Below are 26,123 nucleotides of genomic sequence, written 5' to 3' on the forward strand. Positions count from 1 at the left end.
CCCTCACCAATAAGATGAATGTCTGCAACTCTCTGAGGACATTTTATAACCATATACAAAATCCACACTCCATAAGTCCTTCAGCCTACCTAACTTCAATCCGTCTTGCTGCAGTTGAAGCTACAAGCGCTTCTATTACTCTTTTTAGTGAATGTAGGTTGACTGGGGCATGGAGAATAAACTCATTTCTTGTTCTCTCTTGGAGCAGGTTCTCCTTATTCAGACTGCAGCTCTCCAAAGACCTCAGAAGCCTCATCCTTTTCCATGGTATTGCATACACATGAATGGCATTAGGAAATAAATTAAGTGAATGAAAAATAGGAGTAATACAGGTATTCTGAACAGGAGTGACAGCAGAAGAAAATAGGAAGTTATTTATTATTTTCAAAGCAAATAAGTAAGAGGTTGATTGGGAAAAGGTGAAAAGATGAGAGGGGGAAAAAATCTGTCACTGAGTGATATTTTCATCAGAGAGGAAAATAGGTACCAACAAATGAAATTTGACTCATCTTTGCAAGTTTCACCGAGCATGAAAATGTCCCTTTAAAATTTCCCGTAAGCGGTTGCTGGCTATGGGATTTTTCCAGTGCATAGGGAATCTGAGTTCAGGAGGCCAGGGAATGCCAGAAGGAAAGGGATTTTTTGATGCTTGGGGCTCTGAGACTGTCAGTTTAAAAAATGAAAGTAATATAGAAGGGGCAAAGTGGCATTTATCATCCCATCTCTCCAGGCTCCTGTCTCTTTAATCAGCTAGCCTGATTTGCCCAGTAAATGATTCCTGAGTGAGTGTGTGTGTGTGTGTGTGTGTGTGTGCCGGCGCGCGTGTGTTGTAGCTCTGTCAATCCTTGGATTAGAACCAATGATTGCAGCTTGTAGGAGGGCTGTCCAGGGCCAGATTGTACGATGTGTCTCAGTGCCAGAGTATGAGTAGAGATAATTACTGAGAAGTCACACTCTCTCACACCCTCGGCTTTCTTGTTGTGTCCTTCAGCAAAACAGTGGATTTAAATCTCCTTCCAACAGCTTGAGAGCAACGCAATCTGTCAGGAAAGAAAGAAAGAAAAAACCGAACCTGACAAAAAAGAAGAAAAAGAAGAAGAAAAAAAAAATCATGAAAACCATCCAGGCAAAAATGCACAATTCTATCTCTTGGGCAATCTTCACGGGGCTGGCTGCTCTGTTTCTCTTTCAAGGTAAGAGCTTGCTATTGATTTGCCTACAGTAGACCCAGGAATCGTACAGTATGCTTTATATGATTCGCAGGCTCCCTGAGTCGGCTGTGCTGCACGGTTTGCAGGTGGAGGAGAGAGCGTTTAAACAGCATGGCTGGGACTTCATTCTCCCTACCAGGCTGTGAGAATATTGATTTGATTCTGGCTGCTACCGGAATGGGGGAATGTATATGCATAAGTAAAATGTGTCTGGCGCTCCTGTTAGGTGCGTGGCTATGTACTGGTCTCCCCGGCTTTATGTACATTCTTGCACACATACACAACGGAGCACACATATAAGCAGGGGAAAATTACAGATTCAGAGGGCAGCAGGGTTGCTAATGTGTTGCTTATGTTACTGGGAAGAAATTACAAGAAGAAACTTTAAATATCGGCCAGTAAACTTGCAAAGCTTCTAAAAGGAGCAACTGAAAAATGCAGGCTAGGAAGAATCAGGTAACTGTGCATGGTGTAAGATTCTGGTCAGAGACCCAGCTTGAAGGGATGAATCAATTTGCGGCAGCAGGGGACAACTGTATTAGTTTTTAATGGGTTTGGGGGTGTGTTTTTGGTGGGGGCGGCCGATCTGGGGGAGGAAAACAAGCTGATAAAAGGCAGTGGGAACACTCAGGGGGATCTGAAATTCAGGGAAGATTTTCCAAGTTGAAGAGAGAGAGCCAAGAAGAGTCGAATGCTAATTTTGTATGTTTTTTGGGGTGGGGGAGCCAAGGACTGGGGTGGCCATGGAGGGTGGGCTTGGTCTCTGGCCCAAGGCACCCTTTGATGTTGGTAGTGCTGTGTTGGGGTGCATTTGGAATCTGCTTCAACCTTGAGTCTATTTGCTGCACCGTGTGGCCCCACGCTCTGTCCTAGCTCTGACGTTCCAGCCCTGGTATCATCTGCTCACCTGCTTGCTCTTAGCCACCCGTCCCCTGGAGGCTCTGACTTGCCTTTTTCATGTTAAAGGTGCTTAAACTCGTAGAGATTGAGACAGGCAGAGAAACTTTCCCCGGGTGGTCCCGCTGAGCTCACAGACAGGATCCCATGTGGAAGCTCAGTTCTGTGCCTTGTATTCCCAGAGGAAAGTTCAGTCTCACAGGGCGAAAAAGGATGGGAAATTCCACCCATTTCGTTCTCTTCTACCGCAGTATGGAGTTCTCAGGTCTTGTCTGTCCCCACCTCCGGTCCTGCTGACCCCCCTCTGAGGGTAGACTTTGGGGGCTGCCTCTGTCCCTTTGACATCGGCTGCAGTGGCTACCATACAGACCCACACAAGGTGGGCAGAGAGGACCAGGCTGGGAAGAGTCAAATGCGTGTGTACCCTCGGCTGGGGCTCAAGGAGGAAGGCAAGGAACGCTGGAGGGATGGAGTCCAATGACAAGGAAGTTCAGAGTGGTGGATTTCGCAGGGATAGCCTTGATGTCGTCTGCTACCACTCAGCCTCAGAGAGGCACTAGCCTCGGTATCTCTCTCCTCTCCTAGGGGACCATTGGTGCGTGTAAGAGTAAAGGAGCCAACTTGCAGGCATCCTTGACGGACTCCTCTTACATAATATGGAGCAGCAATGGTGCGTGTGCGCATGTATGTGTGTGCATGTGTGTGCGGGGAGGGTGCTCACCCCTCCTGTTCTTGGTCCTTAGGGGCTCACCTGAGAAGAACAGAACTCCAACACTAGCAGTAGGGAAACTGAGTTCAGGGACAGGCTTCTATGATGCTAACAACAGAAATGAAAACTAAGTAGACAGAAGGTAGAGTGAAAGGTCAGAGGAAGGGAGAAGGAAGGTCCCAAGTCCCCAATAATTTCCATCTGTCCGAAGGTCCAGGTCTTGTCTATCTATACATCAAACTGGAGACAATGGCCAAACTTCCACCAGCAACAGCCCTCTTGGCAGCATGCCAGGAGCCCCAGGGCCATACTGAATTTACATATAAATTAGCATATGTGATTTTTTTTTCTCCCCCTTCAGAAATAAATGCATGGAAGCATAATATTTGCTCATACTTTGAATCATCCCTAAATAGACGAGTAGAAAGTTGCGGTACAAAATTCTCTAGGGTGAAATCTGATTCTGTGGTCCTGTTCCTAGCTTAGTGGGGGGATAGAGGTGACAGAGCTATCTTAGACCTCCTCACATTCTGCCAAATTTGACTTTCCTTGGGAGAATAATGGTCTTATTTGTGCTACCCACCTTGAGCCAGCTCTGAATAGGCTTCAATGTGTCATAATAAAACCGGCTGCTCAATTTTAAGGAAGAATAACCCCCAAAGCCCCCACACCACTTGCCATTTGGACTGGCAAAGGTGATGTCTGTTTTCTCTCTCGGGGGATGGAGGCTGGAGTCTGCCAGCTATCTCTTATCAAACTTGCAGAATTACTGAGGCAGCCCGGGTCTTGCCTGCAATAATCCACCCCTATTGCATTGACCCAGTGGGACTAGTTAGAATGCAGTACACATTCCAAGGCAATTTTTTCTTCTCTGTTTTTGTTTTAAGCTGGCTCTTCCTGGAGCCGCTACTTCCTGGGTTTCTTGCCTTCTTAAAAAAAGGTGTCCAGGGCTAGTGGCCGATTATGGACCCCTTTCTGACCCTCTCCTCCCCCCAACTCCGCCAGCAACCATGATCCAGCTTAGAGGGGGAGGGAATTTCCAAGGGAATCAGCACTGATTAGTGATGGGCAGAAGGGAGGGGGTGATTAGCGCCCTGGGGCTCTGGCCCTAAGAAGCACTGCACTGGGGTTGATGAACTCTCAGCTCTTCTTTCCTGGGAACAGGAGCTGGGGAAGCTGGATTAGGCGGCTGTCCTTTTCAGCACACCCGCCCACCTTCTGCCACTGAGAGGCTCTGAAAGGAATGGCTGGTAGTGCCGCAGCCCTTCTCTTTCTAGAAACCCAACCATTTCTCCTTCGAAGGATTAATGCTCCCTTTAACACCTTCCAATGAGCTTGGCTAGATTACTGTCTTACCTTTCAAATTTTTTCATCTTCTCACGTCCCACATCAACTTATATCTGCCCACTTGAGACACAAACAGGCAGAGCAGAAGGGAAAGGACCGTGGGGGCTAAGTTCACGCTCTCCTTCACTCGGCACTGACGACATGGACACTGCTCAGCTGGGCAGATCCGCCAACTTCCTGCCACTCACAGGAAATGTTTGGGTGCCAGCAGCAGCCTGAGTTGGGTGTTGCTTTAGAGATGTGAGGGAAGTAGATGAGGCCATGACAGTGTTTACTGAGAAAGTGAAACATTGGTATGGGATGATGGAACCCTGGACCTGATGTAAGCATCATGGGTACTCGCAAGCATGACCCCCCCCCCACCCAAAAAAACCCCCAAACTTTGGGCAAAGAGACAGAGGAACCTCATGAAGTAAACCCTGGCTGCCATGCCTGCTTCTGCCAACTCGGGGCAAGTTGGAGGCAAGGAGTGCAGCAAATGCAGGATACCTTTATCCTTCATTCTCAGTGACAGTCTTCTGAGCATTTGATCAAGGGTGCCCGGAGAATCCCAGCACTGGCCAGCAGGTCTTGCTGCATAAAGACCATTCTTGGAATTGTGGCTTTAGTGACCAGGTGCCAAGCGTCGTCCTGGTTCTGGTTCTTCCTTTGTGGCATTTTAAAAGCCAAATATAACCCCAATAATGTCTTCTCATGAGCTGGATGCCTAGCCCCTGACTTCTGTTGTCTCTCAGTAAGCCTTTCCCATAATGCTGGTATTAGAGGTGTTCAACTGTGTCCTTGAAGAGATGGTCTCTCCTGTGTCCCTGCTCAGGTGTTCTGTTCTGGAATGTCTGGGTTCTGTCCTTGGCGTGCCTGCATTCTTGTTATCTAGAGTTACAGTGACCTGGGCTGGGATCATCTACTGGTCACAGATGGCCCAAAACACCAGTGTTGCCTTCAGCCACAGTTGATCCATTGGGATGCTGTGATCCCTTTTAATATCCTAAGAACAGATGACATTTCGAAATCAATATGAGCCGCATGCTTCCGGCATGTAAGGAGACACATGCTGACAAGGTCTGCAGCATCTTTTCATGTCTGTCTACTCATGATGAACACACTTTGGGTGGGATCATCATATCTGGGAGTTAGCCCTGTTCCAGGTTTTTTTGGTTTGGAGTCCATGGCCTGCTCCTACACACCAACTAGAATGCCAAACGTGCAAACTCTGCTTTATATCTGACCTCAACAGAGACCCTACAGACTCTTCAAACTCTCCCATGAGCATGGCTTCCAGGTTCCAATCCAGTTCTGGTGGCCCGTGAAAGGCTCAGTGGGGAGCAGGCACATCTGAGCTCAAAGTTGCCTATGTTTTCTGCAGGGGAAAATCTTTCCCTCTGTGAGCCCGTCTCCCCACCTGCCTGCCAGGCTGGGGAGCAACTCCCCTGGGTGTTGTAAGGACTCATTAATGCTTGTAACACTCCAAACATGTGGTGCTAAGTGGAACTCCATGCTGAGACTGGTTGTATTTATGCAGTTTACTTCCTTTCTGCTCTATTGGCTTGTTAAATGTTTACTTTATGTCTATAGTCATTTGAAATTCAATAAAACAGATTAAAAATAAAAGATGGAAACATGCAAAAATAAAGTAATTGATGGTATATGGGTAGATGGGGTCTGTGGCGCCATTGTAGCCTTCCTCTCCTGGTGGTGGATGCTCCCATTCCATACTGCTCCCAAGCGCACAAGGGCAGAGGGGCTTTGGACGGAGCATGAAGGAGGCCTACCTCCCACACATCTGTCAAAGGAGACTTCTGCATGGAGGTGCAATGCGGGCAGGTGGCAGAAAGGAGGAGGGTCGGAGAAGAAAGTCAGAGCTAGGAGTGTTAGAGGGTCAAAGCAGCTCTAGTCTGGATTAGAAAAAGTGGAGGAAAAGAGGACTCAATCCTCTCCCTCTCTGAGAGCTTCCTATTTCATTTTATATATTTCTGTATTTATTTATGCACCCTTCTGGGTGACGCCTGCCCGTTATCACCTGCTTAGACTTAAAAGCTCTGTTTGTTCCTCCACTTTCCCTCTCCTTCTGTCTCTCCCCCTCCCCCCCCCTTTCTGCCCTCTCTCCCCCTTTCCTCTTTTTCTCCATTTCCCTTTTTCTTTCCTCCTTTCATTCTTCCTTCTCCTCTATGGGAACAATAATTGATCAGTTGACAGATCTAGGTCACGCTGGCAGGGGTTGCTCTGCTTCATGCAGGCTTGCCCAGGAGAAGGAGGGAAAGTCTGTCTTCTCAGTTCACAAGGAGCCCAGATGATAGGGCGCAGCAGGAGGAAGAAGGGGCCAACGAGTTGGTGGGCAAGTTCAGCCGTCGCCAGCAAGGGTACTGGGGACCCCGTTGATTGATTGCAGAGTCTTCAGCTCTTTGATATCCCTGCCACTCTCATTTTCCATATCTGATTTACCTTTGCCCCTTGTCCACATTTCACTCAGCTTCTATACCCTGCCTGTTCCAATTCTTCTCATTTTCCTCTCTACTTCCCTCTCCTGCCCTCTTCTCCTCCTTCCAAAACCCTGACAGATCACAGATACTCCCCCACGTAAGTCATATTAGAGAGATGGCCTTTTGTTTATTTGCAAGAAGAAAAACAGAAACCCTGCCAGAAGAACTCTGTAAGTCATTTGCAAACTGCAAAACAAACCAACAAAGATTCACATTTTCAGTGCTGAGAAGAGAATATTTCAAGAGAGACTGTCAAGCTAAGAAATCAAATATTGGAAAACACATTCTTTAGCACTGTTACTAAGGACATCTTAGGTTACTAAATTTGATTTTTTTTTTTTCTTCTCTAAGAGTATTGTCTTCACAGTTATAAAAGAATGTTCAAAGAACTGGCTGGTTTGGGCTTCAGTGGCTCATTCAGATCCACTCTCTAGAGACACTGCCTTTGCTTTATCTTGGTGGTGCCACCAAACTTGAACCCAACACAGACTGTAGCTGTGTATGTGTTTATTGGTTCAATCTCCCAGCAAGTGTTTACTGAGTGCCTATTATGTTCTGTGTATAGTTGTGGGTGGCGGCAATAAATATATCAGAGACTAAAACAAACTAAAGAATGAGACCAAAGACAATAGGATTTCCAAGATTTGACTTGGTTTGTCATCCTTTTTAATAGCATACAGAAGCACCAGCAGGAATGCCAGGAGCAGAGGGAAAGAGTGAACAACACAGCTTCTGGTTTCTTAGGAAATGATGGTGGGATACAAGAAAGCAACTAACCCTTGGTCCTTGTTTTATCTAGAGAGCACTGGGAGAGGGTGCGCAACTCCAGTTCTGTGTTAATAACACATAAGAGGTGCTGCCTTTGCTTCCCCCTGCTGTCTCCTGCCAAGAAGGGGCTCATGCATGTTTGATGTGCCCTCAGTTAGTATGTGGATGATAAAAGCTGGTGTAAGTTCGTTGGCTTTGTGACAATTGTCTTTTGTCATTCAAGTTCATAGCTGATTCTTGGCCCGATGCCACCCTGTCTGGTAGCCTACCCACTTCCTTTTTGCCCTGCGTTCTGCACAGAACTAGAGGACCAAAGAAGGTAAGGGGAGCCAGGTGGGGAGACACTTATATAAGACGAAGGAAGGATTTGCCTCTGGCAGCTGGTCTAGATGAGACAAATAAGACAAGGGACCTCTGGGAAGGATTCATAACTCAGGGCAGATCTAAGGTAATCTCCCTTCTGAGAGCCCTTTTATTTGCCACCCACTCATCACACCCAACTTAGGGTTCTTAGAATAATAAAAATGCATCATGACTTATTTCTTCTCCTCTGGTCATATACCACAGTTGGGGCACAAGCCTTCTTCCAATCCATCAACTTCTGTTTTCAGCCCTCTGTACAAAAGGGACGATAGCTTCTCTTAGGCTCACACTGTGCACTAGCTGTCTCCTGAATGCTCTAGGATGATTGCTTACCTGGCTGCTTCTATCTGCATCCCCACGGTGGTGGTGATGATTGTTTTTAGCTTTTCTCATGGAGGAGAACAGATAACTGCTTTGTCATGGATCCTGATTCTCCCAGGTCAAGCAGCCTACAGCAATTTGACATTTCCTGACCCCTTCTCAGAACCAGTAAGGTCTTCAGGGGGTAGGTTCAATGTGTGTTTATTTGCAATATTTTCATTCCCTAAATCACTGGTTCTCAAACTTGGTGTATCAAATTGCCTGAGGAGCTTTATAAAAATACCAATGATTGAACCATATCCCAGACCAACAAAATCAGAATTTCATCATCAGCCTTATTCAGCCTCTGTAAGAGGTTCTAAAAATTATACCTCTAATGTCATCTGAAATGTTCTATGGTCTTGGGTAAGTCACCTCCTCTCTATGAGCCTCAGTTTCCATGTCTCTAAAATAGATAAGTCAGACCAAAATAATTTTCAAGTTTCACTTCAAGTTCAACATTTTGCAATTCTGCAAATAGTCTTTTTGAGTATAGCACTTGAAAGATAGTGATGTTAGAAGAAAGTATTCGGAAGCAGTTTCTGCTTGTAGGAGGCTAAGAATACAGACACAGTCACAGACCGATGACCAAAGTTAGAATGTGTGAATGGTGTGTGTGCACGCAAACACGACATGCTTTATCGTATCTATTACATCACATACCCATGTAATTCTTTACAAGGCACCCTTAAAATGGGGTAAAAGGATTAACAGCAGTTGAAGTATAGGGAATCAGGAGTGATGAGGATTCTTAACTGATCCATTCTAGAAAAGAAATTCAGGAGCCACTTGAATGTGGGTCAAGAAAGAACGTGTTAGAGCTAGATTTAGAGAGCACTAAGGGATGGGGAGCCTTGGAAGAAGCTCCACTCCTTAGTGTGAAATTTGCACGTTTTTCCTCCGTTCAGGCTCCACTTCTCATCCCCAAGAGTCAGCCAGTAGTGTTGCTTCCGTTGCTCTCCTTCTCATGGGCAACAAAGCCTCAATGTTGACAATCTCGATAGCAACTTTGCAGCTAGGACGTTAGGCAGAAGTGAGGCTGCTTCTATTCCCCAAGCCAGCGCAGTTCCTGCAGTGCATACAAGAGTGAAAACTTGGTCTGTTTGGGGGGTACACAAGATAGAAGGCACATGGGGAACAGAGCTACCATGCAAATTTGTTCCCAGGGCAATCTCTGGTTAACTCAAGAAGTACTCACTTTGAGGGTTCCCCAGAGTACTCACTGCTGTGTCTGCCAGCCCCAGAGTCACAACCAGCTCAAGCCCAGAGAAACTTTCAAGCTTCCAGTCCCTTTCCTTGAGTTCTGGTATCTCAACAGTGCAGCTGCAGGGGTTACCTAGCTTCTATCTCCAATAAGGGGAACCATGCCTATCTGCAGATAGTCTATTTTACCTGACCATTGGATTTCAGGAAGACAGAAAGAGGAGGAAGAAAAAGGAGAAGGAAAATCTGTCTTATTATAGATTCTTGTCATTTGCCCTAGGTCCAGAGAGACATTATAACATAGTGGCTGGTTTACCTGTGTCCAAACCCTGGCTCTTCCACTTTCTAGTTTGAAATCTTAGGCAATTCAGTCAGCCTCTGTGGTTCCCTTTCCTCTTCTATAAGATGGAGATAATTATGAAACTTAGTTTTAAGGCTGTTTTGAGGATTAAATAAGTTGCTGCAGATAAAGTGTTTGGAACACTGCCTAGCACATAGTAAGTTCTCAATGAATATTATCTAATAATTTTATGATTGATATAAATACTACCACCTACAGGACAAGTCTATCCTTCTTCAATATGACCTTTACTTAAATATTTGAAAAAGTGATTTCCTCCCCTCTTCTCTCAAATTTTCTTTCCAAGAGGTGAGATATCTCCAGGATTTCTCCTATTTTCTGTATTATTATCCACACTAAGGGTACTGATTCCTTTTCTCTAAGGTTCTTCTGTTTACCCTGCATTCTTCTTAAAGTCTTCTTCTCCCATTGTGCTCTGAGTAACCCAAAATATTAGAGAATATGACCCCTCCTGATTCCAAATCCAAAGGGAAGGAAGTCTCAGCTCTTTGGAAAGATACCAGAAACCCTATGGCTCTGGCCTGGGATTGCCAGCCTCTCCTAATCCTTTGACTCCTGTTCCATGGACTGCTTGAGGGCTCATCCTCACAGCACATGTGCACACTGCTCCCTCTGCTGAGTGCTGTCTTAGTTTACCTCAAAAACACTTGTTATTATTCAAGAAGAAATTCCAGGCTCAGCATCCCTCTGAAGCCTCTCATTTCATCCTTTATGCCTCCATTTCTCTTGTACTAACCTCTATTCTTAACATCCATCCCACACAACTACACATGTGTAGTTATGTGCTCACGTATCTATCTTCCCTTACTAGACTCTGAGCAACTAGAGGTCAGGGACCGCCTTATGGATCTTTACATCCCAATCACCTCACACAACACCTGGCATAAATTCAACGCTCAGAATTTATGGCTGGAAAGAAAGGATAGAGAGAGTGAAAGACAGAGGGAAAATGGCATGAGATTCCCCTTAGGGATTTTTTGGAGCCATATTACCCTGTCAACTTACGGTGAGCTGTTGTCAATTCAACCATTCCTTTTCCTATGCTTTTGGTGTTTTACTATATGCACAAAATCTGGTCTCAGAACTTATCCCTTCTGATGTTATCTTATCATATTTAATTGAATATCTTCTTTCTGACAATATCTTTTTGGGACTCTGAAACTGACATTCCATATTTTAGCAATTCCTCTTGGTGATAATCAGTCATGAAGCATATGTGGTAGGAACCTGGGTTGTGGTGGATGAGCTCAATCCTTATGACTGAACATACCCAAGAGCAGAAAATAGTTACTCTAGTGGTCAATAGATCAGTTAAGCAGAGGATGGGATGACTATCTGAGCCTGCAACTGGCACCAGGAGGAGTGAGACAGACAGGGGAAGTGTGGATCTAAGCAAAGAGGGAAGTGGCTGGATGGACTGTATTTAGTTGGAGAAGATGAAGCGGCCTGGTGTTTCTTAGCTTCAAATCTATTTCTTTCTTCTGCAAAGTTGTCCACTTGGGCATTTGACTCTCCTCCAAAACACCCAAGAAGAAACTTGGCCCAGACATGGAGAAAGTTAATTGACAGCTTTTTTCTCAGTGCAACTGGTGATGCATAGACATATGCAATTGGATAAACCATTTCCTAATTTTGAAAACAAATAAGAATTAATTAATTGTTCTACATTTCTCCTTCCTTTCCCCCTAACTCTTCTTAATAGAAGGATCTAAATGCCTTGTCACCATTTTTTCATTACTTTCTTGCACTGCTGAAGACTTGTCAAGGCCAAAATAATTTAATCATCAAATACAAAAGCTTTTTCACAGACTCCTAGAGTTGTGAGAGATCATGGAATTTTCTCAGTCTCCCCCCGCCAAGGCAGCAATCACATGTGAATGATGTTCGCCAAATTCTGCCTTACAATTTCAGAAATTCCCAGTGAGCAGAGACTAACCACCTATGTTATGGTCCCCAGTTCTGGCTGCCTATCAAAATCACCTATGGAGATTGTTATAAGATTGTGGAGATGCCCAGGGATGGCTTACAAAAATTCCCATTGAATAGGTCAGAGTCCCTTCTACTTTTAAATAACTACAGATGATTCTACTGTTCAGATACAATGGAGAATAAATAATTAGCACCTCTTCCTATAGTTGATAAACTCTGTGAGAAAACAGTATTCTGGCAAATATTTTTGATATCACCTCAAAATAAATGATCATCCTTTTTTGTATAAACAGTGTTCTAAATTTGTTCAGGGCAGGAATGTGCACATTCAAAATATTCACCACCAAAATTCCCTTATAGCTGAGTATGGTCATGTAATGCAATTCAGGTTAGTGGAATGTAAGCACAAGTTTATTTTGCGTTTTGAGGATTATAGTCAGGAAGCCTGTGCTTTTTAAGTCTTACTAATGCTGATTCCTCTTGACTAAGAGAATGGCATACTATCTTGAGATCCAGGAAACAGCTTGGAAACAGGAGGACAAACAATACATACCAATGGCAAAGGGGCATGTGAGTGGTTCAGTCAGTTAGGCATTGAACTCTCGATCTCAGATCAGGTTTTGATCTCAGGGTTGTGAGTTCAAGCCCTGTATTGGGCTCCACACTGGATGTAGAGGCTACTTAAAAAAAGAAAGAAAGAAAGAAAGAAAGAAAGAAAGAAAGAAAGAGAGAGAGAGAGAGAAAAGAAAAGAAAGAAAGAATGAAAAGGAAGGAAGCTTTTAGATTGAACTAAATAGATTTTTGGTAAATCCAAAATAGCTGAGTATAAGCAATTTCATATGGCTCAACCTAATTAAGGGACAGTGGATTCAAGATGACATAGAGTTGTACCAGCACTAGAATACATGTACCCATACTCACTATCACTTATGAGAAAAAAAGCGCCCTTATTTAATTAGGTTTTTATTACTCACAGATGAATATAATCCTAATGAATCTATGTTGAGCAATTTTGCTTCTTTCTAACTTCTGTCAATTAGAGTTGCTGAAAAATATAAGGAATATTGTGTGATCTTCTTTCTAAAAGATGACTATCATGAACCTACTTATCTTAACATTCTTAGTTCCTTCTTCTTATGATTATCATATGGCACAACTTTTAGACCATTAATCATCCTGATCCTTATCTCCAGAACATGCCCTAGTTTGATAATGATCCACTAAAATGCATTACCAGACAAATTCTCCCAGATGTAGTTTGATTGCTAAAGTGGGGCATGGACTATTACCTATCACATTTTGGACTTTATAGTTACATAGGTTCATTTTATGATTGTATTCTTTTCTTTTTTCTTTTTTTCCAGAGATACCATACTATTGGCTCATATTGATGTTGTACTCATTCCTCTGACAAAATTGCTATTATGTAAGACCTCTCCTCTTCTTGCTTACAGTTAATTTTCTTTAAATGTTCCTTCTAAGTATTTTACTGCATTTTGGGTGCTTTATTTAAATCTACTGAGATTATTTTTGGATTCTGATGAGTTGTTGCCACCAGCTTTATGTCATCCTCAAATGATATAGACATGTAATCTCCATACATCAAGGTGAACGATATCAAAAATTTTAAAAAAGCAACATAATAGACTCAGGGACATGGCCATGTTCTTACTTACATTTATATCTCACCCACTCCAGAATGATGTACTCATACCTTACTGTCTGCAAGCCATAAACAACAACAAAACAGAGTTCTACTCAACGAAGTAGACAATTCAACACAACACGGTAAGTGCTGAGATAATACTGTTTGCTACAGCAGCAGCTACGATATTTTTCAGGTCAGAAAATTCTTCTAGAAGGAAGAGATGTGAAAGCTGAGAAACAAAGGTGACTATATTTAACCAGGTAAGAGGAGAGAGAAATGTTACAAGTATAGGAGACTGCATATGCCAAGGCCTAGAGTCAGAAGAGTGTAGTAGGAATCATGAATCCAATATTCAGTCTGGCTAGATGGAGTGTGTATGTGTGGTTTTGGGGGTTAAGGGCATGGCGGAGAAGGGATGTAGGTAGAAAGACAAGAGGTGTAAGTAGACATGTAGGCAGAGGTCAGAGCTTGAATGGCCTTATGTTTCCTATTATAAAGATTTTATATCAAGAGAAGATGGGGTGCCTGGGTGGCTCAGCGGGTTAAGCCTCTGCCTTCGGCTCAGGTCATCATCTCAGTGTCCTGGGATCGAGCCCCGCATTAGGCTCTTTGCTCAGTGAGGAGCCTGCTTCTCTCTCTCTCTCTGCCTGACTCCTCCTACTTGTGATCTCTCTCTCTGTCAAATAAATAAATAAAATCTTAAAAAAAAAAAAAGAGAAGAAAGTGCATGTCTTTTAGTAACATGATCAGATTTGTAGTTTTACTTGTTGAATAACATTATTTGGATTACTTAAAAATGTTAAAATATTATTCTAGTGACAGTGTGGGGAACAAATTAAAATGGGGGCAAAACTAGAGGCAAAGGAGCCTTCTAGAGGATGTTGCAGCCAATCAGGCATAAGTTAACCAGGGTGAGTGCTACAGAGAAAAGCCAGGAGAACATGATGACATCAAGGTCAGATTATGTGTGTTTGGAGAAGGCAGAGATAATAAGAGTGTCAAATGCTACTAAAGGATCTAGTAAGATTACACTCGGTGACAAAAATATCTTCTATTCCCTTGGGAGAACAGTTTTGTGGGGTAAAGCCCTAATTTGTGGGGGAGTAAAGTGAGGCAAGAATATAGAAAATGTAGACAATTATTTCAAAAAGGTTTTTGTTTTGTTTTGTTTCTGGTTGTTGTTATTGTTGTTGTTAAAAAAAAAAAGAGGGAGGAAGTGGGGAAACAAAAGGGAATTACATTTGGAGAGGATGTTGTTACTTTTTTTTTTTTTTGTAATAGTTTGTTTATTTATTTATTTGTCAGAGAGAGAGAGAGAGAGAGAGAGCAAGCAAGCAAGAGCGCACAAGCAGGCAGAGTGGCAGGCAGAGACAGAGAGAAAGCAGTCTCTCCGCTGAGCAAGGAGCCCGATGTGGGACTTGATTCCAGGATCCTGGGATCATGACCTGAGCCAAAGGCAGCAGCTTAAACAACTGAGCCACCCAGGTGTCCCAGGATGTTTTTACTTTTAAAGATGAGAAAGACCTCTTTGAATGCTGAAGGGCAGGTGCTCCTAAAGGAGAGGGAGGAAAGGAAGACCCAGGAGTTGACCGTCCAAGTGAGGTCCATTAGGGAACAGAAGAGGGTGTGGGGGGTAGCAAATCTTGAGCACTGGTAGAAGAATGAGTCTTGAAGACAAGGAGAATGACAAATTACATTACTATATAAAGTAAGGAAGGAAGAACCTATTTAGGAATTCCTATTAGGATTGCATTCAACTGCAAATGACAGAAACTACATAATAAAAGTGGTTTAAATATGATAAGATTTTTTCTGTGTGACCACAGAAACATTCTACTTTGTTTCTGGCTAGTGTAATGTTTTCTTCTCATGGAAGAAAAGGAGGATGAGTTTTAGGAGGCAATTAGCATGTGGTATGACAGGAGGGAATGTTAGATCTCCACTTGACAAGGGTGGAAGAAGCCCTCAAGCCATACAATGCACATATGGTTAAGGTGTCACCACCTACTTTGTGGCATCTAACCATGGGCTTTCAACATTTCTAGTCATTAGGGAAATGTAAATGAAAATCACAGTGAGATATGACTTTATACCCATTAGGATGGCTATTGTTAAAAAAAAAAAAAACCTCAAAAAGGAAAATAACAAATGTTGACGAAGATATAGAGAAGTTGAATTGGAACCCTCCTGTACATTGCTGGTGGGCAAGTAAAGTGGTGCAATCATTGTGAGAAAGGGTTTGGTGGTTCCCCCAAAATTACGAATGGAATTATCATATGATCCAGTAATTCCACTTCTAGCTATATACCCCAAAACCCAAAAATTTGAAAGCAGAGAATCAGATATTTGTACAGCCATGTTTACAGTAGCATTATTCACAATAGCCAAAAGGTGGATACAACCCAAGTGTCACTCAGGAGATGAATGGATAAATGAAATATGGTGCATACATACAATCAAGAATTATCCAGCCTTAATGAAAATAATAAATTTCTGACATGTGCTACTACATGGATGAACCTTGAAAACATGATCTTAAGTGAAAGAAGTCAGACATGAAAGGGCAAATATTGTATGATTCCACTCATATGAGGTAGCTAGAAGGCAAATTCATCCAGACAGAAAATAGAAGTTTCCAGCAACTGACAGGAGGAAGAAATGGGTAGTTATTGTTTAGTGGGTAAAGTTTCTCTTTGGGATAATGAAAAGTTCTGGAGATGGATGCTGAACAGTTTGGATGTACTTAATGCCAGTGAACTGCACATTTAAAATGGTTAAAGTGATAAATTTTACGCTGCATAGCTTACTCTGGTAAAGAAAAATGAAAAAAGAGAGTGAATCTGCTGTCCTCATACAGTTTGGATTCAGGTAACCCTTACAGCTTGGTTGCGGGAAGGTGAAGGAGTCTGCACTCAATGGCTGTGGTTTTCTCTGAGTGTCATTTGGGGAAGATGTGTGTTTGCACACGTGTGTTCATGTTCACAAAGGCGTCCGTAAACCTGTAGGGTGTGTTTTCCAGAAAGCAGAAAAGGACTAAAACAGTGACTTGTGTAATGCGCAAAAGGGCTGACTGTGAACACGGAGTTGCACAGAATCTCCCTCCTGTCCTCATGACATTCTCTTCTCTCTGGATGTTAAGATACAATCTCATCCATTCCTACCTGATTTTTTCATCTCTTTTTATGGTTCTGGTCCTACCATTTAGAAGATGGTAGCAGACTATCTCTTAAACATGGGCTCACCTCCAACTTTTTTCTTTAGTTGACTCTTGAAGGAATTATACCAGACACAGTTTTATATTTATGGTTTGCAGAGCATGTCCACATAGACCATATTTCTTGATGGTCACATCCGTCACATCCCAGCCCTGTCATTAACTGTGACTTTTGGGAATTGAGGTTTTTTTGCTTTTTTTTTTCCCTCCAGAGCCTTTGCTTTCTTCATCTGTAAAATAGGATATGTAAACTTCCTTGGAATGCAGCTTCCACGTTTCACTGAATTATGCTTGTGAAACCTGGGGACTGTACTTCCCCCTCTACCCTCCCCCACCCCTCTTGCTCCTATTCAGGATTCACCAGCTCAATTCAGGTCTGCCTCTGAGTGACCCCCTGTATCTATGTGTCCCTCCTCTCCTCCGTGGGGAATCCTATCTCAGTTCAAGCTCCAGCCATGTCTTGCTGAACTAATGATGCCTCTAAATAGTTCCCTGCTACCAGTTTTCTCCTCAGGTGAGTCCATCTTTTCTCTTGCTAATAATTAATTATCTTGCTAAAAAAAATCAAATTTTGTCACCTCAGTCATTTCTTAAAATATCCATTAACTCCATATAGCTGGCTTTCAAGACAATAGCACAAGTTCCTTAACTTGGCATAGAAGTCCCTTCTCTATTTTTGTCTCAGCCTCTTTCTTGCTCTGTCTTCTGGCATCCTTCTGCTTCTGGTGTTTTGCCCCACTGACCCCAGACACTGACCCTGGACACAAATGCCCTGCCTCAGCACAGTGCCTTTGCACACACTGCTCTTTGTCAGGGATGTCCTTCCTGCAGGATTAGCCCACTGTCCTAACTTGTTTTAATGTTTAAGATGGAATGATGGAATAAATAAAGCCAGGAAAAGAATTTAAAAGGCTGAAAAGGAGGACAAAGATATTTGAAACCTATTCTATCCCACCATTTCTACACTGAGCCTTCAAGGAGACCCCTCATAGCAGTTTCTATAGTTCCTTGTCTGCCCATGGGGAAGAGGAAGGGTTTTGTTTCTACACAATGTCCTTAGATCTGTGGTTGTCCAAGTGTGGTCTTTGAATCCGAAAGTCTGGGGCTTTCTGAAACATAGCTGTGTGCATTTTAATAAGCCCTTCAGGTGATTGATGCTAAATTTGAGGAACCACGGACTTAGAGAAATGGTGAACACATATGGAGGGATCTCTGACTGGAAGGGCCACTCCCAGTCTGGGATCTGGGTGTGTGCTTGCATTGGGAGTGGGTATAGTTACCTTTCTGCCCTCATAGCGGGGGTCTCAGTTTCTCTTGAATATAGCCACCTCAGGGGAAAAAAAAATCAGGACAAAGCAAGCTTAGTGGTATGTAAGCTATGAAACTATCTAAACTAAGTAATTGAATATTCCCTTTTGCTAGGATTGCCAGGTTTAGCAAACAAAAATTCAGGACGCCCAATAAATTTGAATTCCAGATAAGCAACAAGTAATTTTTTTATTATGCATAGCACATACTTATACAAAAAAAAATTATTTGCTATTGATCTGAATTTCAAATTTAACTGGGCATCTTGTTTCTTTTCTGTTTTTATCTGGCACCTTCCTTTTTGTCCCTTAAGGGCTATGTGTGCAAGGAAAGCAGCCTGGTCAGAATTCGGTGTTTTAAAGGTAGAAGTTATAGTAGTCTTTTTCTTTACTCTTTAATGAAGAGGAAAATTATTTGTCTGGGAAGAAAAAGAATGGCTGTTCTTTCTGGCTCACTGGGTTATTTGTAAAATCTACATTTGAAAAAAGGGAGGGAGAGATTGAGAGAGGAGAGATAGAAACAAGGTGGTGGTTGAAAGTGGCCCCCACACCGGAAAGTTCCTTCCTCTTGAAGTAACAGAACACCCATGGAAGAGCCAGGCCCTGAATCCACATCTCCCACAGCTGAAATGTGGAGCAAGCTTCAGGGAGATGGAGCTCCCCTTGGGGCTCTGGCTCCTGGGCGGGTTTTCTACACCACCTCCCTACCTGTCCCAGGTGACAGGACACCACCTCAGAGGTGGGACTGTGGTGCTGTGACTGGGGAATGAGTGACAGACTCCCTAACAAGATGCAGCTGAGGGAGCGGCTTGCTGACAGAACAATTTGCTGGTGCCCAGAATATCCACCCAGCTCCGGCAAAGCGGCAGCCTAGGCGTCAGGAGAAATTTCAGGATTTATCATTCGCCTTGGTGTCAGGTTTTCTGTGAGCCGGCATACTTCCCCCGGTGCTTTTGCAGACCTGCAGCCTTGACGTGCTATCTAAGAAGGCTCCAGAGCCCCAGGAGTTACATGTAAAACTATTCCATTTTTTCCCCCTCCTGATCTGCTTGTGTTTATGTAAATGACTGGAAAAGCAGTTTTTGGCCTATTTCCGAAGCTTAAGGGCTTCGTGAGAAGCCTATTATTGAAAAATCAGAAACTGAAAAGCAACTTCTTAGACAATGAATTAGCAGCTCAATGACTGTGTGTAATGCCAAGTGTACTGTAACTGGCTGCATTACAAATAGGAACTCCCCTGGGATTCAGTAATCAAACACGTGGCAACAGGTTGTCTGTTTCAACAGAGAGTGAGTAATCAAAGGAGATTTGCAGTTAATCCAAATATAACAGAGAAGTATCCAAAAGAAGGGCAAGGAAAAGGAGAAATTAGAAGGGTGTGGGTAGACTGAGGCTTTCTGACCTGGAGCTCCGTGTGCGACTGAGGGCATATTGTGGGACAAAGCGGATCCATGTGAACACTTGAGACACCAGCCATGGAGAGGGGAAACTGAGGCTTGACCACAGACCGCAGCAAGCCGGAAACTTAACCTCGGCACTTGCCTCTCCTGCTTGGCCCCTGACGTAAATCGGGGAATGAATTAACTAGCACTCAGTGATTTGCCTCAGACTTCTGAGTCCTATACTGCTTTGAGGGGGTGTGGCTGAGTCAGGGCGGGGAAGGACTTGTCTGTCTGCTAGGCGCTGGTTGGACGTTGGGGCTACACTGTTTCAGGAGACAGCTGAGTTTGTATGCCCACCTCTGTGCTCCCCAGGTGTGGTCCCAGGCCAGCAGCATCAGGATCACCTGGGAACTTACCAGGAGGAGATTCTTGGGCCCCGCCCCAGGCCTTACAGACTTTCAGAACCTCTGAAATGAGACCTAGCAGTCTGTGTATTGAGAAGCCCCGGAGAGGATTCTGACGCTCACTGCTGTTTGACAACCACTGGCTAATCTGATCACAGGAATGTTGTAAATACGGGGTGGGGGAGCACCCCTTCTGTGGGCTCCTGTGTGAGAGCCCCCGCGGCCGGTTCCAGATCCTAGAGCAATTCTGTCCTGACCCGTCCTGTCCTGATCCCCATCCAGGGCTATGGGGCTACAGGGAGAGAGATTTAACATTTATTAAACATGTACTAGTCCTCAGTGCCATGCACTGGTAATATTTTATTTCATTCTTTCTACAACCTTGTGAGCTAGGTGCTATAGATATGATTTTAGTGCTGAGAAAATTTTAGTTCAGAAAGATCAACTTCCCTGGGTCTGGATGTTTCCTGAGCCCATGCTCTTTGCCCTGTCCCACCCAGCATCTCTGACACACGTGGCCTCTGCCCCCAGAATGCCTCGGGTGCCGCCCACACAAAGCAACTGGCAGCCTGGCAGGGCCCCAGTTCTATATTTCTCTCCCTCCCCCACCCCACCCGACTCCTTGCCTCATGTTAATTTCCCACCTGAGTACTGAGTACTTTATAAATAGCAAATCTAAAATGAATTTTCTACCAGCGATCATTAGCTCCCTTGACATCCATTAAACATTCTCGCAAGCAGAGTGAAGTGACAAAAGGGATTGATTTTTACAGTATGCTTAATAGGGAAAAAGAAAGAAAGGTGTTGACAAGTCCTTTTTTTTTTCCTGTCCTGATATCACGAGGAATTTGAAATCAGTCAAATGATTTTTATCTGAAAAAAAAATTTAAAAAAAGAAGGCTAGGGGACTGGGGGCGGAGGGAGTGGGGGGTGGGGAGAGGCAAGCAGCCTCCCCAGCACCCTGCTCAACCCATTTCTCTATCTGTGACAAGTAAACATGAAGTTAGTTAGCTCGTGCCAGCCACCAAGATGAATATGTCAGATTTAATGCTTCAAAATATATAGGGTCTGAGCCAGGGAGGGCTGAGGGGCTGGGGGAAGCAGGCAAGCAGTATTAGGGGAGAGGGAAAATAGCCAATCTTCTGCTGAAACTATTGGAGGAATAAATGTGTTGGTGCAGTAGTTGAAGTCAGAGAAGGCTGGTATATGAGGCACTGTAGCTGAAAATTTAACTTTGATTTCAATTTTCATATTTGTCAGCAATAATTAGATTCACGAAATGTTTTGCCACTGTTCTAAAATACTAATAAGTAGAGGCCTTTGTAGTGCGGTTAATGGAGTCTTTTTTTCTTAGTGGTCTAGAAAAATCCCATTACAATGAAAAGTCATACTATATTACATCGCTCCAACATACATGGACCGTACTGCTGGGGTTATGCCCTCCCTGAGGCTGGAGCCCTCTGTTGAATCACAGAGCCCCTGGCTGGCAAGGCGCTCTGGGCTTCATAAGCCTCAGCTGCCCAGCATTCGAGATCTCACAGACTTCCCTGGGTGGCGGGCGAAGCCAGCCAGCCAGAGACCAAGGGAGGAGCAAATTCAACAGAGCATGGCTGTTGCAAGGATGAACTTTCATAAGCATTGCCTCATGGAGCGGGTTGAGGAGAGGACAGGAGAAGATGATGGTCCGGTGGACACTGGCCCTGGCTGGGAGGTGTGGCTCCTGCCTAGAGAGAGAACATCTGCTCCCCATCTGTCAACAACCTGGACTCTCTCCCAGGAGCTTGATGTCGAAGCCCACCCAGTGGTAAAACCTGCGTTTCCTTCCTCCCCGTCCCCATCCTGTTCCGGAAAGGAAAAGCTGAACTCTGTGGAGATAAGGTTTGATGAAAATGTCTAAGTTCTATTATTTTTAGCAGTTTTCCCTGGGCGGGGTGTGGGGGGGTGAGTTCAAGCCTCTCTGATGTCCTGGTGAATTCCCTATAGTCCCATGTGTGGGGGAGGAGTTGAAGGTCTATTATGCTACCCTCAGAGGGTACCCCGGGTAAGGAAGGGCCTGGAGTCTCCACACTTCCCTCCAACCTTGCTTTCACCACCACTCCCCTGCAGTTGGGGATTATCACTCAGATGGGCTGGCATTTCTCTCTGGCACACTCTTTCCTAGGCAGATTGCTGCTGCGGACAGCTGCCTGGTGGTTCATCTTTTGGAATCCAGTGAACGTAAGAATTCTGCCATGATGCTCTGCATTTTCCTTCCCTAAGTTCCAAAGAGAAATCCCAAGCTGTCAGTTCTAAGTTACCCATACCAACAGAAAAAAAACAAAAACAAAAACCGGGAGCCAACTGGACCTACCTGATTTCCCCCATCCCTTCCCCTTCCCCTTTAAGTTACACTGTGCTTGCCTTGGCCTGGTAGTAGAGTGAGGAGAATCCACTAGCCTTATGTCTGTTCCCTAAGCCCTAAAGGGAAATGATGGAGGAATGTGTATAGGGGCAGAGAGCCAGACCAGGATTAACAAAAACACAGCAGCCTAGATAAAGGACAACTTGCCGAAGTCACTCACGGCAAAGGGGAGGGTGCATCCGTTCCCCTGAAAGCTGGGCAACTGGCTCCCTGTGCTCCTCCAGCCCTGCCAGTGGGATCCTGCTTTCCTGAGCTTTGTCCCCAGGGTGCCACCTCCTGCCAGGTGAACCTCCTAGAGTAGAGTAGGCGGAAAGCAGGAGCCTGTGCTCCTTCCTGGAAATGCAAAGACCTTCTTCTGGTGCAGGCCTCTCTCTTGGCCCCTCCTTCCTTCCTGCTTGTCCACCAATGGCTGTTTCGCTGCCGCCTTGCTTTTCCCTAGTGGCACGTGCCAGATCTTATCCCTCTGCAGCACTTCAGGATAAAAGAAGGAGGGGATATTAAATCCACCAGTGATACGCGTGGCAATTGGGAGAGGCTTTTGTTGTGTCATTTCCTACCTCCTTCAGCCTATTAAGCAAACAAAAGTGCTTGTGGAATGAGAAATGTAAATGGCCAACACAAGCCGATTAATCCTAGATGTACAATTCCATTAATAAGGCCGCTTTTTAATAGGCGGCTCCGGCGGCAGCGGCGGGCAGGCCAGGAATTGATGTATTCTCTGTAATTGTATTGCAACTAATAGGATATGAGGAAAATTGTACCAGAGAAGCAGGTCTTTCAACACCATTTTCCAATCAGCTGAAATAATGACTTGCAGCCGAAAGCCCGGAAAAGTAACGACACAAAAAATATAACATTGTCCGGAGTATCCATTATTCCAAATCCTAGTTTGGGGCTTCTTTCTTTCATTCTATCTCTGCCTCCCTGTCCCATCTCTGTCTTCATCTCTTCACCAGGAATAGAAACTGAAGCCTGAGGAGTCTTGTCCCTGGTAGATGGGAAGGGAGGGCGCCGGGGGAGATGGGCCCAGCCCAGCTCCCGTTCTCAGCCGACACAGGCCAGGCACGCAGGCTGACTATGCTTCTCTGTCTGGAAGTCCCGGGATGCTCGGCACCCGTCTGGATTCCAGCGATGAATAAAGCAGGCCCCGAGTCCATCCTTGCCTTCATGATGCTTATGGTCTGTTGAGTCAGCAGAATTGGTACAGAGTCCTCACTGTCTGCTCTATCAGGGTACTGGCCTGTTCACTGAGATCGTCCCAGGATGAATGGAAAAAACCTGGGCTCTCTGTGAGTTTGCCTGGGCAGTGGGGGGGGGGGGGGGGGCAGGGCCCCCAGCCAGGGCCTCTTACTCAGCCTGCCTTGCCTGGTCACTGGGTCTCTCCCGCCCATTTGTATGCGGACTCTGACCCTCCCTTGGTCACAGGCTGGAGAGTAAATATAAAAAGAAAAGGCAAAGCACATTTCAGTGGAAATCCCCAAGGAAACTGATGTGATTGCTCTACAGAAATGGCTCCAATAAGGGCAGAAAGGAATATTGCTTTTATAGCTTTTGGGACATAAAACATTTAGAAAATGTGATTGACTGGCAGGGTCTAATTTATCATTTATCTCATTCCCTCCACTCTCTCCTCCTCCCCACAACACACAGGCAGACACTTACAGGCAAACTTTTTTCCCCTCTTTGCTTCCCTTTCTTCTTCTCTCTCAGAGACTTGGATTTATCATCATTCTGTGAAGCAGGAGAACTCCTGTGGCTATTTATAATTAATGCTCAGAAACCTGCCAATCCATTTAATGACACTAGCAGGTCATGGCCCCCTTATAGCTCTCCATTAATCATCATTAGAACAGCTCTGAGTTTTTACATTCTTTTTAAATGTTAATTCACCTCTGTAATGCTCCTTTTAGTTAAAACTGTAAAGAGGCAAGTGGCTGGTACCTAGTTGCTGCCCGCCAGGGGAAAGGCATGGTGGAGTTGATAAAGCCCGGCTGATTTCCTCTGTTCTTTTGTCCTCCACCCCCTATCCCCACCACCAGATGTCAACCCAGTTTGTTCTTTGGTTGCCGGCATTTCTCTTTTAAAAAATGCCTAGTGGCTTAAAGTTCCAGGCAGATACACACACTCGGATATCTTTGGACTCCCAGGGCCACGGCAGCATCCTGAGCGGAGTTACTGACCCAGTGTCACGCCATGGTTTTGTAGCTCCTAAAGTGGCAGACCATAGGGAGCTCCAGAGGTAAGTCACGCCGAAAACCATCCACGTGATTCTTCAAACACTCGAGAATAGGCTCCGAATTAGCATGCTGAAAGAGGTCATGGAAGGAATTCTCTTTCTTCATGGCAAGAATGCTCACCACTTTCCCCACAATCGCACAAGAGGCTATGAGACTTTGGGCAGGACGCTTAACTTCCCTCCTCATCTACAAAGTGGAGTCACAGGCTTCCAGTTACAGTTGAATACATCATGGGTATGAAGGGCACAGCACAGGGAATAGTTTATGGTATCGTAATAGTGTTGTACGATGACAGGTGGTTGCCACGCTTGTAGGGAGCACAGCCCAGGGTAGAGAGCTGTGGAATCACCATATCGGACACCGGAAGCTTATGTAACATTGTGCCGTCAATAAAAATAAATAAAGAATTTAGAAATAAATAAATAGTCTTAGAATATTTTAATATTATAAATAATTATTTAGAATATTATAATATTCTAAATAATTATTTATAATATTTCCTTATTTCTAAAACATCTGTCCTGCCCAACTAGTAAGGTGAAATCTGCAAGGATTAAATGGAGTTGCAGTTATATTAAACTTGTAAAACTGATAACATCGAGGCAAGGTGTCATGATCGATATCACTTCTTGCCTTTTACTTGCCCACTGCATATATATCCCAACCTCTTGCTGAAGCAGCCCCCTGTCCTCATTCATACTGGAGAGTATGGATACTTTCCAACCTAGAATACTGTTACATTCATATCATAGTTCTTGAGCCAGAAAAATGTATTTTGAATCATCCAAAACATGTCATAGAAAGAATGTTAAACTGGGAATAGGAGAATCTAGATGTGAGTATCTACTCTGTTACCTATTAGCTGTATGACTCTGCGCAAATCACTTCACGTCTCTAAGCCTCACTTCTTTTATCCTTGGATTTCGTATTTTTTAAAGACTTTGATCTTATTAGATATTGTGATTTTATTGTTTGACTCATGAGTCTGCCCAAAGGGCCCTGCCAGTGACTCAGGTCCCTTCCACCAGCTGTGCTCTTAAATTCTTGTATTGTCAAACACCATGCCCCCGAGCTTAGAACTCTAACAAAAGCAAACACAAATAGATGAGGAAAATAGAAAGTGCACATTTAATTCATTTTTGACCAATCACCTGATTTCTCTTGATACTTCCCATTTTTGTACTAGACATTTGGAGTTATAGACTTGAGCTTATTTTCAAGGCTGTCTCAAATCCACATGTTAAACTGAGATGACCCTCAGGGCCTACCAAGAACCAGGCACCTCATAGATGATGTCATTTAATCCTTTATAATACTCTTCCAAAGTGGGTTAGCCTCATTTTATGGATAGGTAAACTGAGGCCTAAAGAGTTAGTGCCCAGTCTGAGATTTATGTACATTGCAGGGTCATAGGTTGAATCCAGAGCTCTTCAATTTAAGTCCAGTGGTTTTGTTTGTTTGTTTGTTTGTTTAGTATTCATCTTGTTTAATCCACTCCCCCAGTTCCTACGAGGAAATACTAAGTGACACACCATCTTGCATGAAATAAAGACCTACTTTTTAAGCTGTTCCTGTTCTGGTGGAGATTATAACCAGTGACCTATGATTCAGGCTAAAAATCGACTTTCCTAGGTTGATTCCCCATTGTGCCTCCATTCACACTGGCGCTGCGACATATAAATGAGCTTCTATGTGGTTTCCTACATGGAAGCCAGCCAGCGCCCTGTTTCATTTTTAGTCTCCCTACCTGTGTGGTCCCAGCCCCTATTCCTTACAGGGCCAGCCATACCTCTCTCCCCCTTCCCTGCAAAACATCACTGACACTCTAAGCAGACACCAGTCCCCAGGCTGGGCTTTGGCCATCTGTTCTGCCCATCACTTGAGAATGCAATAAAACCAGCTTGA

At 44.2% G+C, this 26,123-nt stretch overlaps 1 protein-coding gene and 1 non-coding gene across 3 annotated transcripts in view; both read left to right on the forward strand.

Annotated features, from left to right (window-relative positions):
- Positions 1–884: 884 nt before the first annotated feature.
- The window catches only part of NTM (neurotrimin), a 939,822-nt gene continuing 914,583 nt past the window's right edge, over positions 885–26,123 (forward strand). The window contains exon 1 of one of the 2 annotated variants that reach the window (XM_059185198.1): positions 885–1,193. In XM_059185198.1, coding sequence (XP_059041181.1) covers positions 1,112–1,193 — 82 coding nt within the window. In that variant the 5' untranslated portion in view covers positions 885–1,111. The remainder of the gene's footprint in view (positions 1,194–26,123) is intronic. The other variant, XM_059185255.1, reaches the window with a different exon arrangement.
- LOC131823046 (U6atac minor spliceosomal RNA) lies at positions 15,182–15,307 on the forward strand. The gene has a single exon (XR_009350493.1). It is a non-coding gene; the product is annotated as a U6atac minor spliceosomal RNA (small nuclear RNA).

Source organism: Mustela lutreola, chromosome 1, assembly GCF_030435805.1.
Source record: "Mustela lutreola isolate mMusLut2 chromosome 1, mMusLut2.pri, whole genome shotgun sequence".
In the NCBI taxonomy this organism is placed as follows: domain Eukaryota; kingdom Metazoa; phylum Chordata; class Mammalia; order Carnivora; family Mustelidae; genus Mustela; species Mustela lutreola.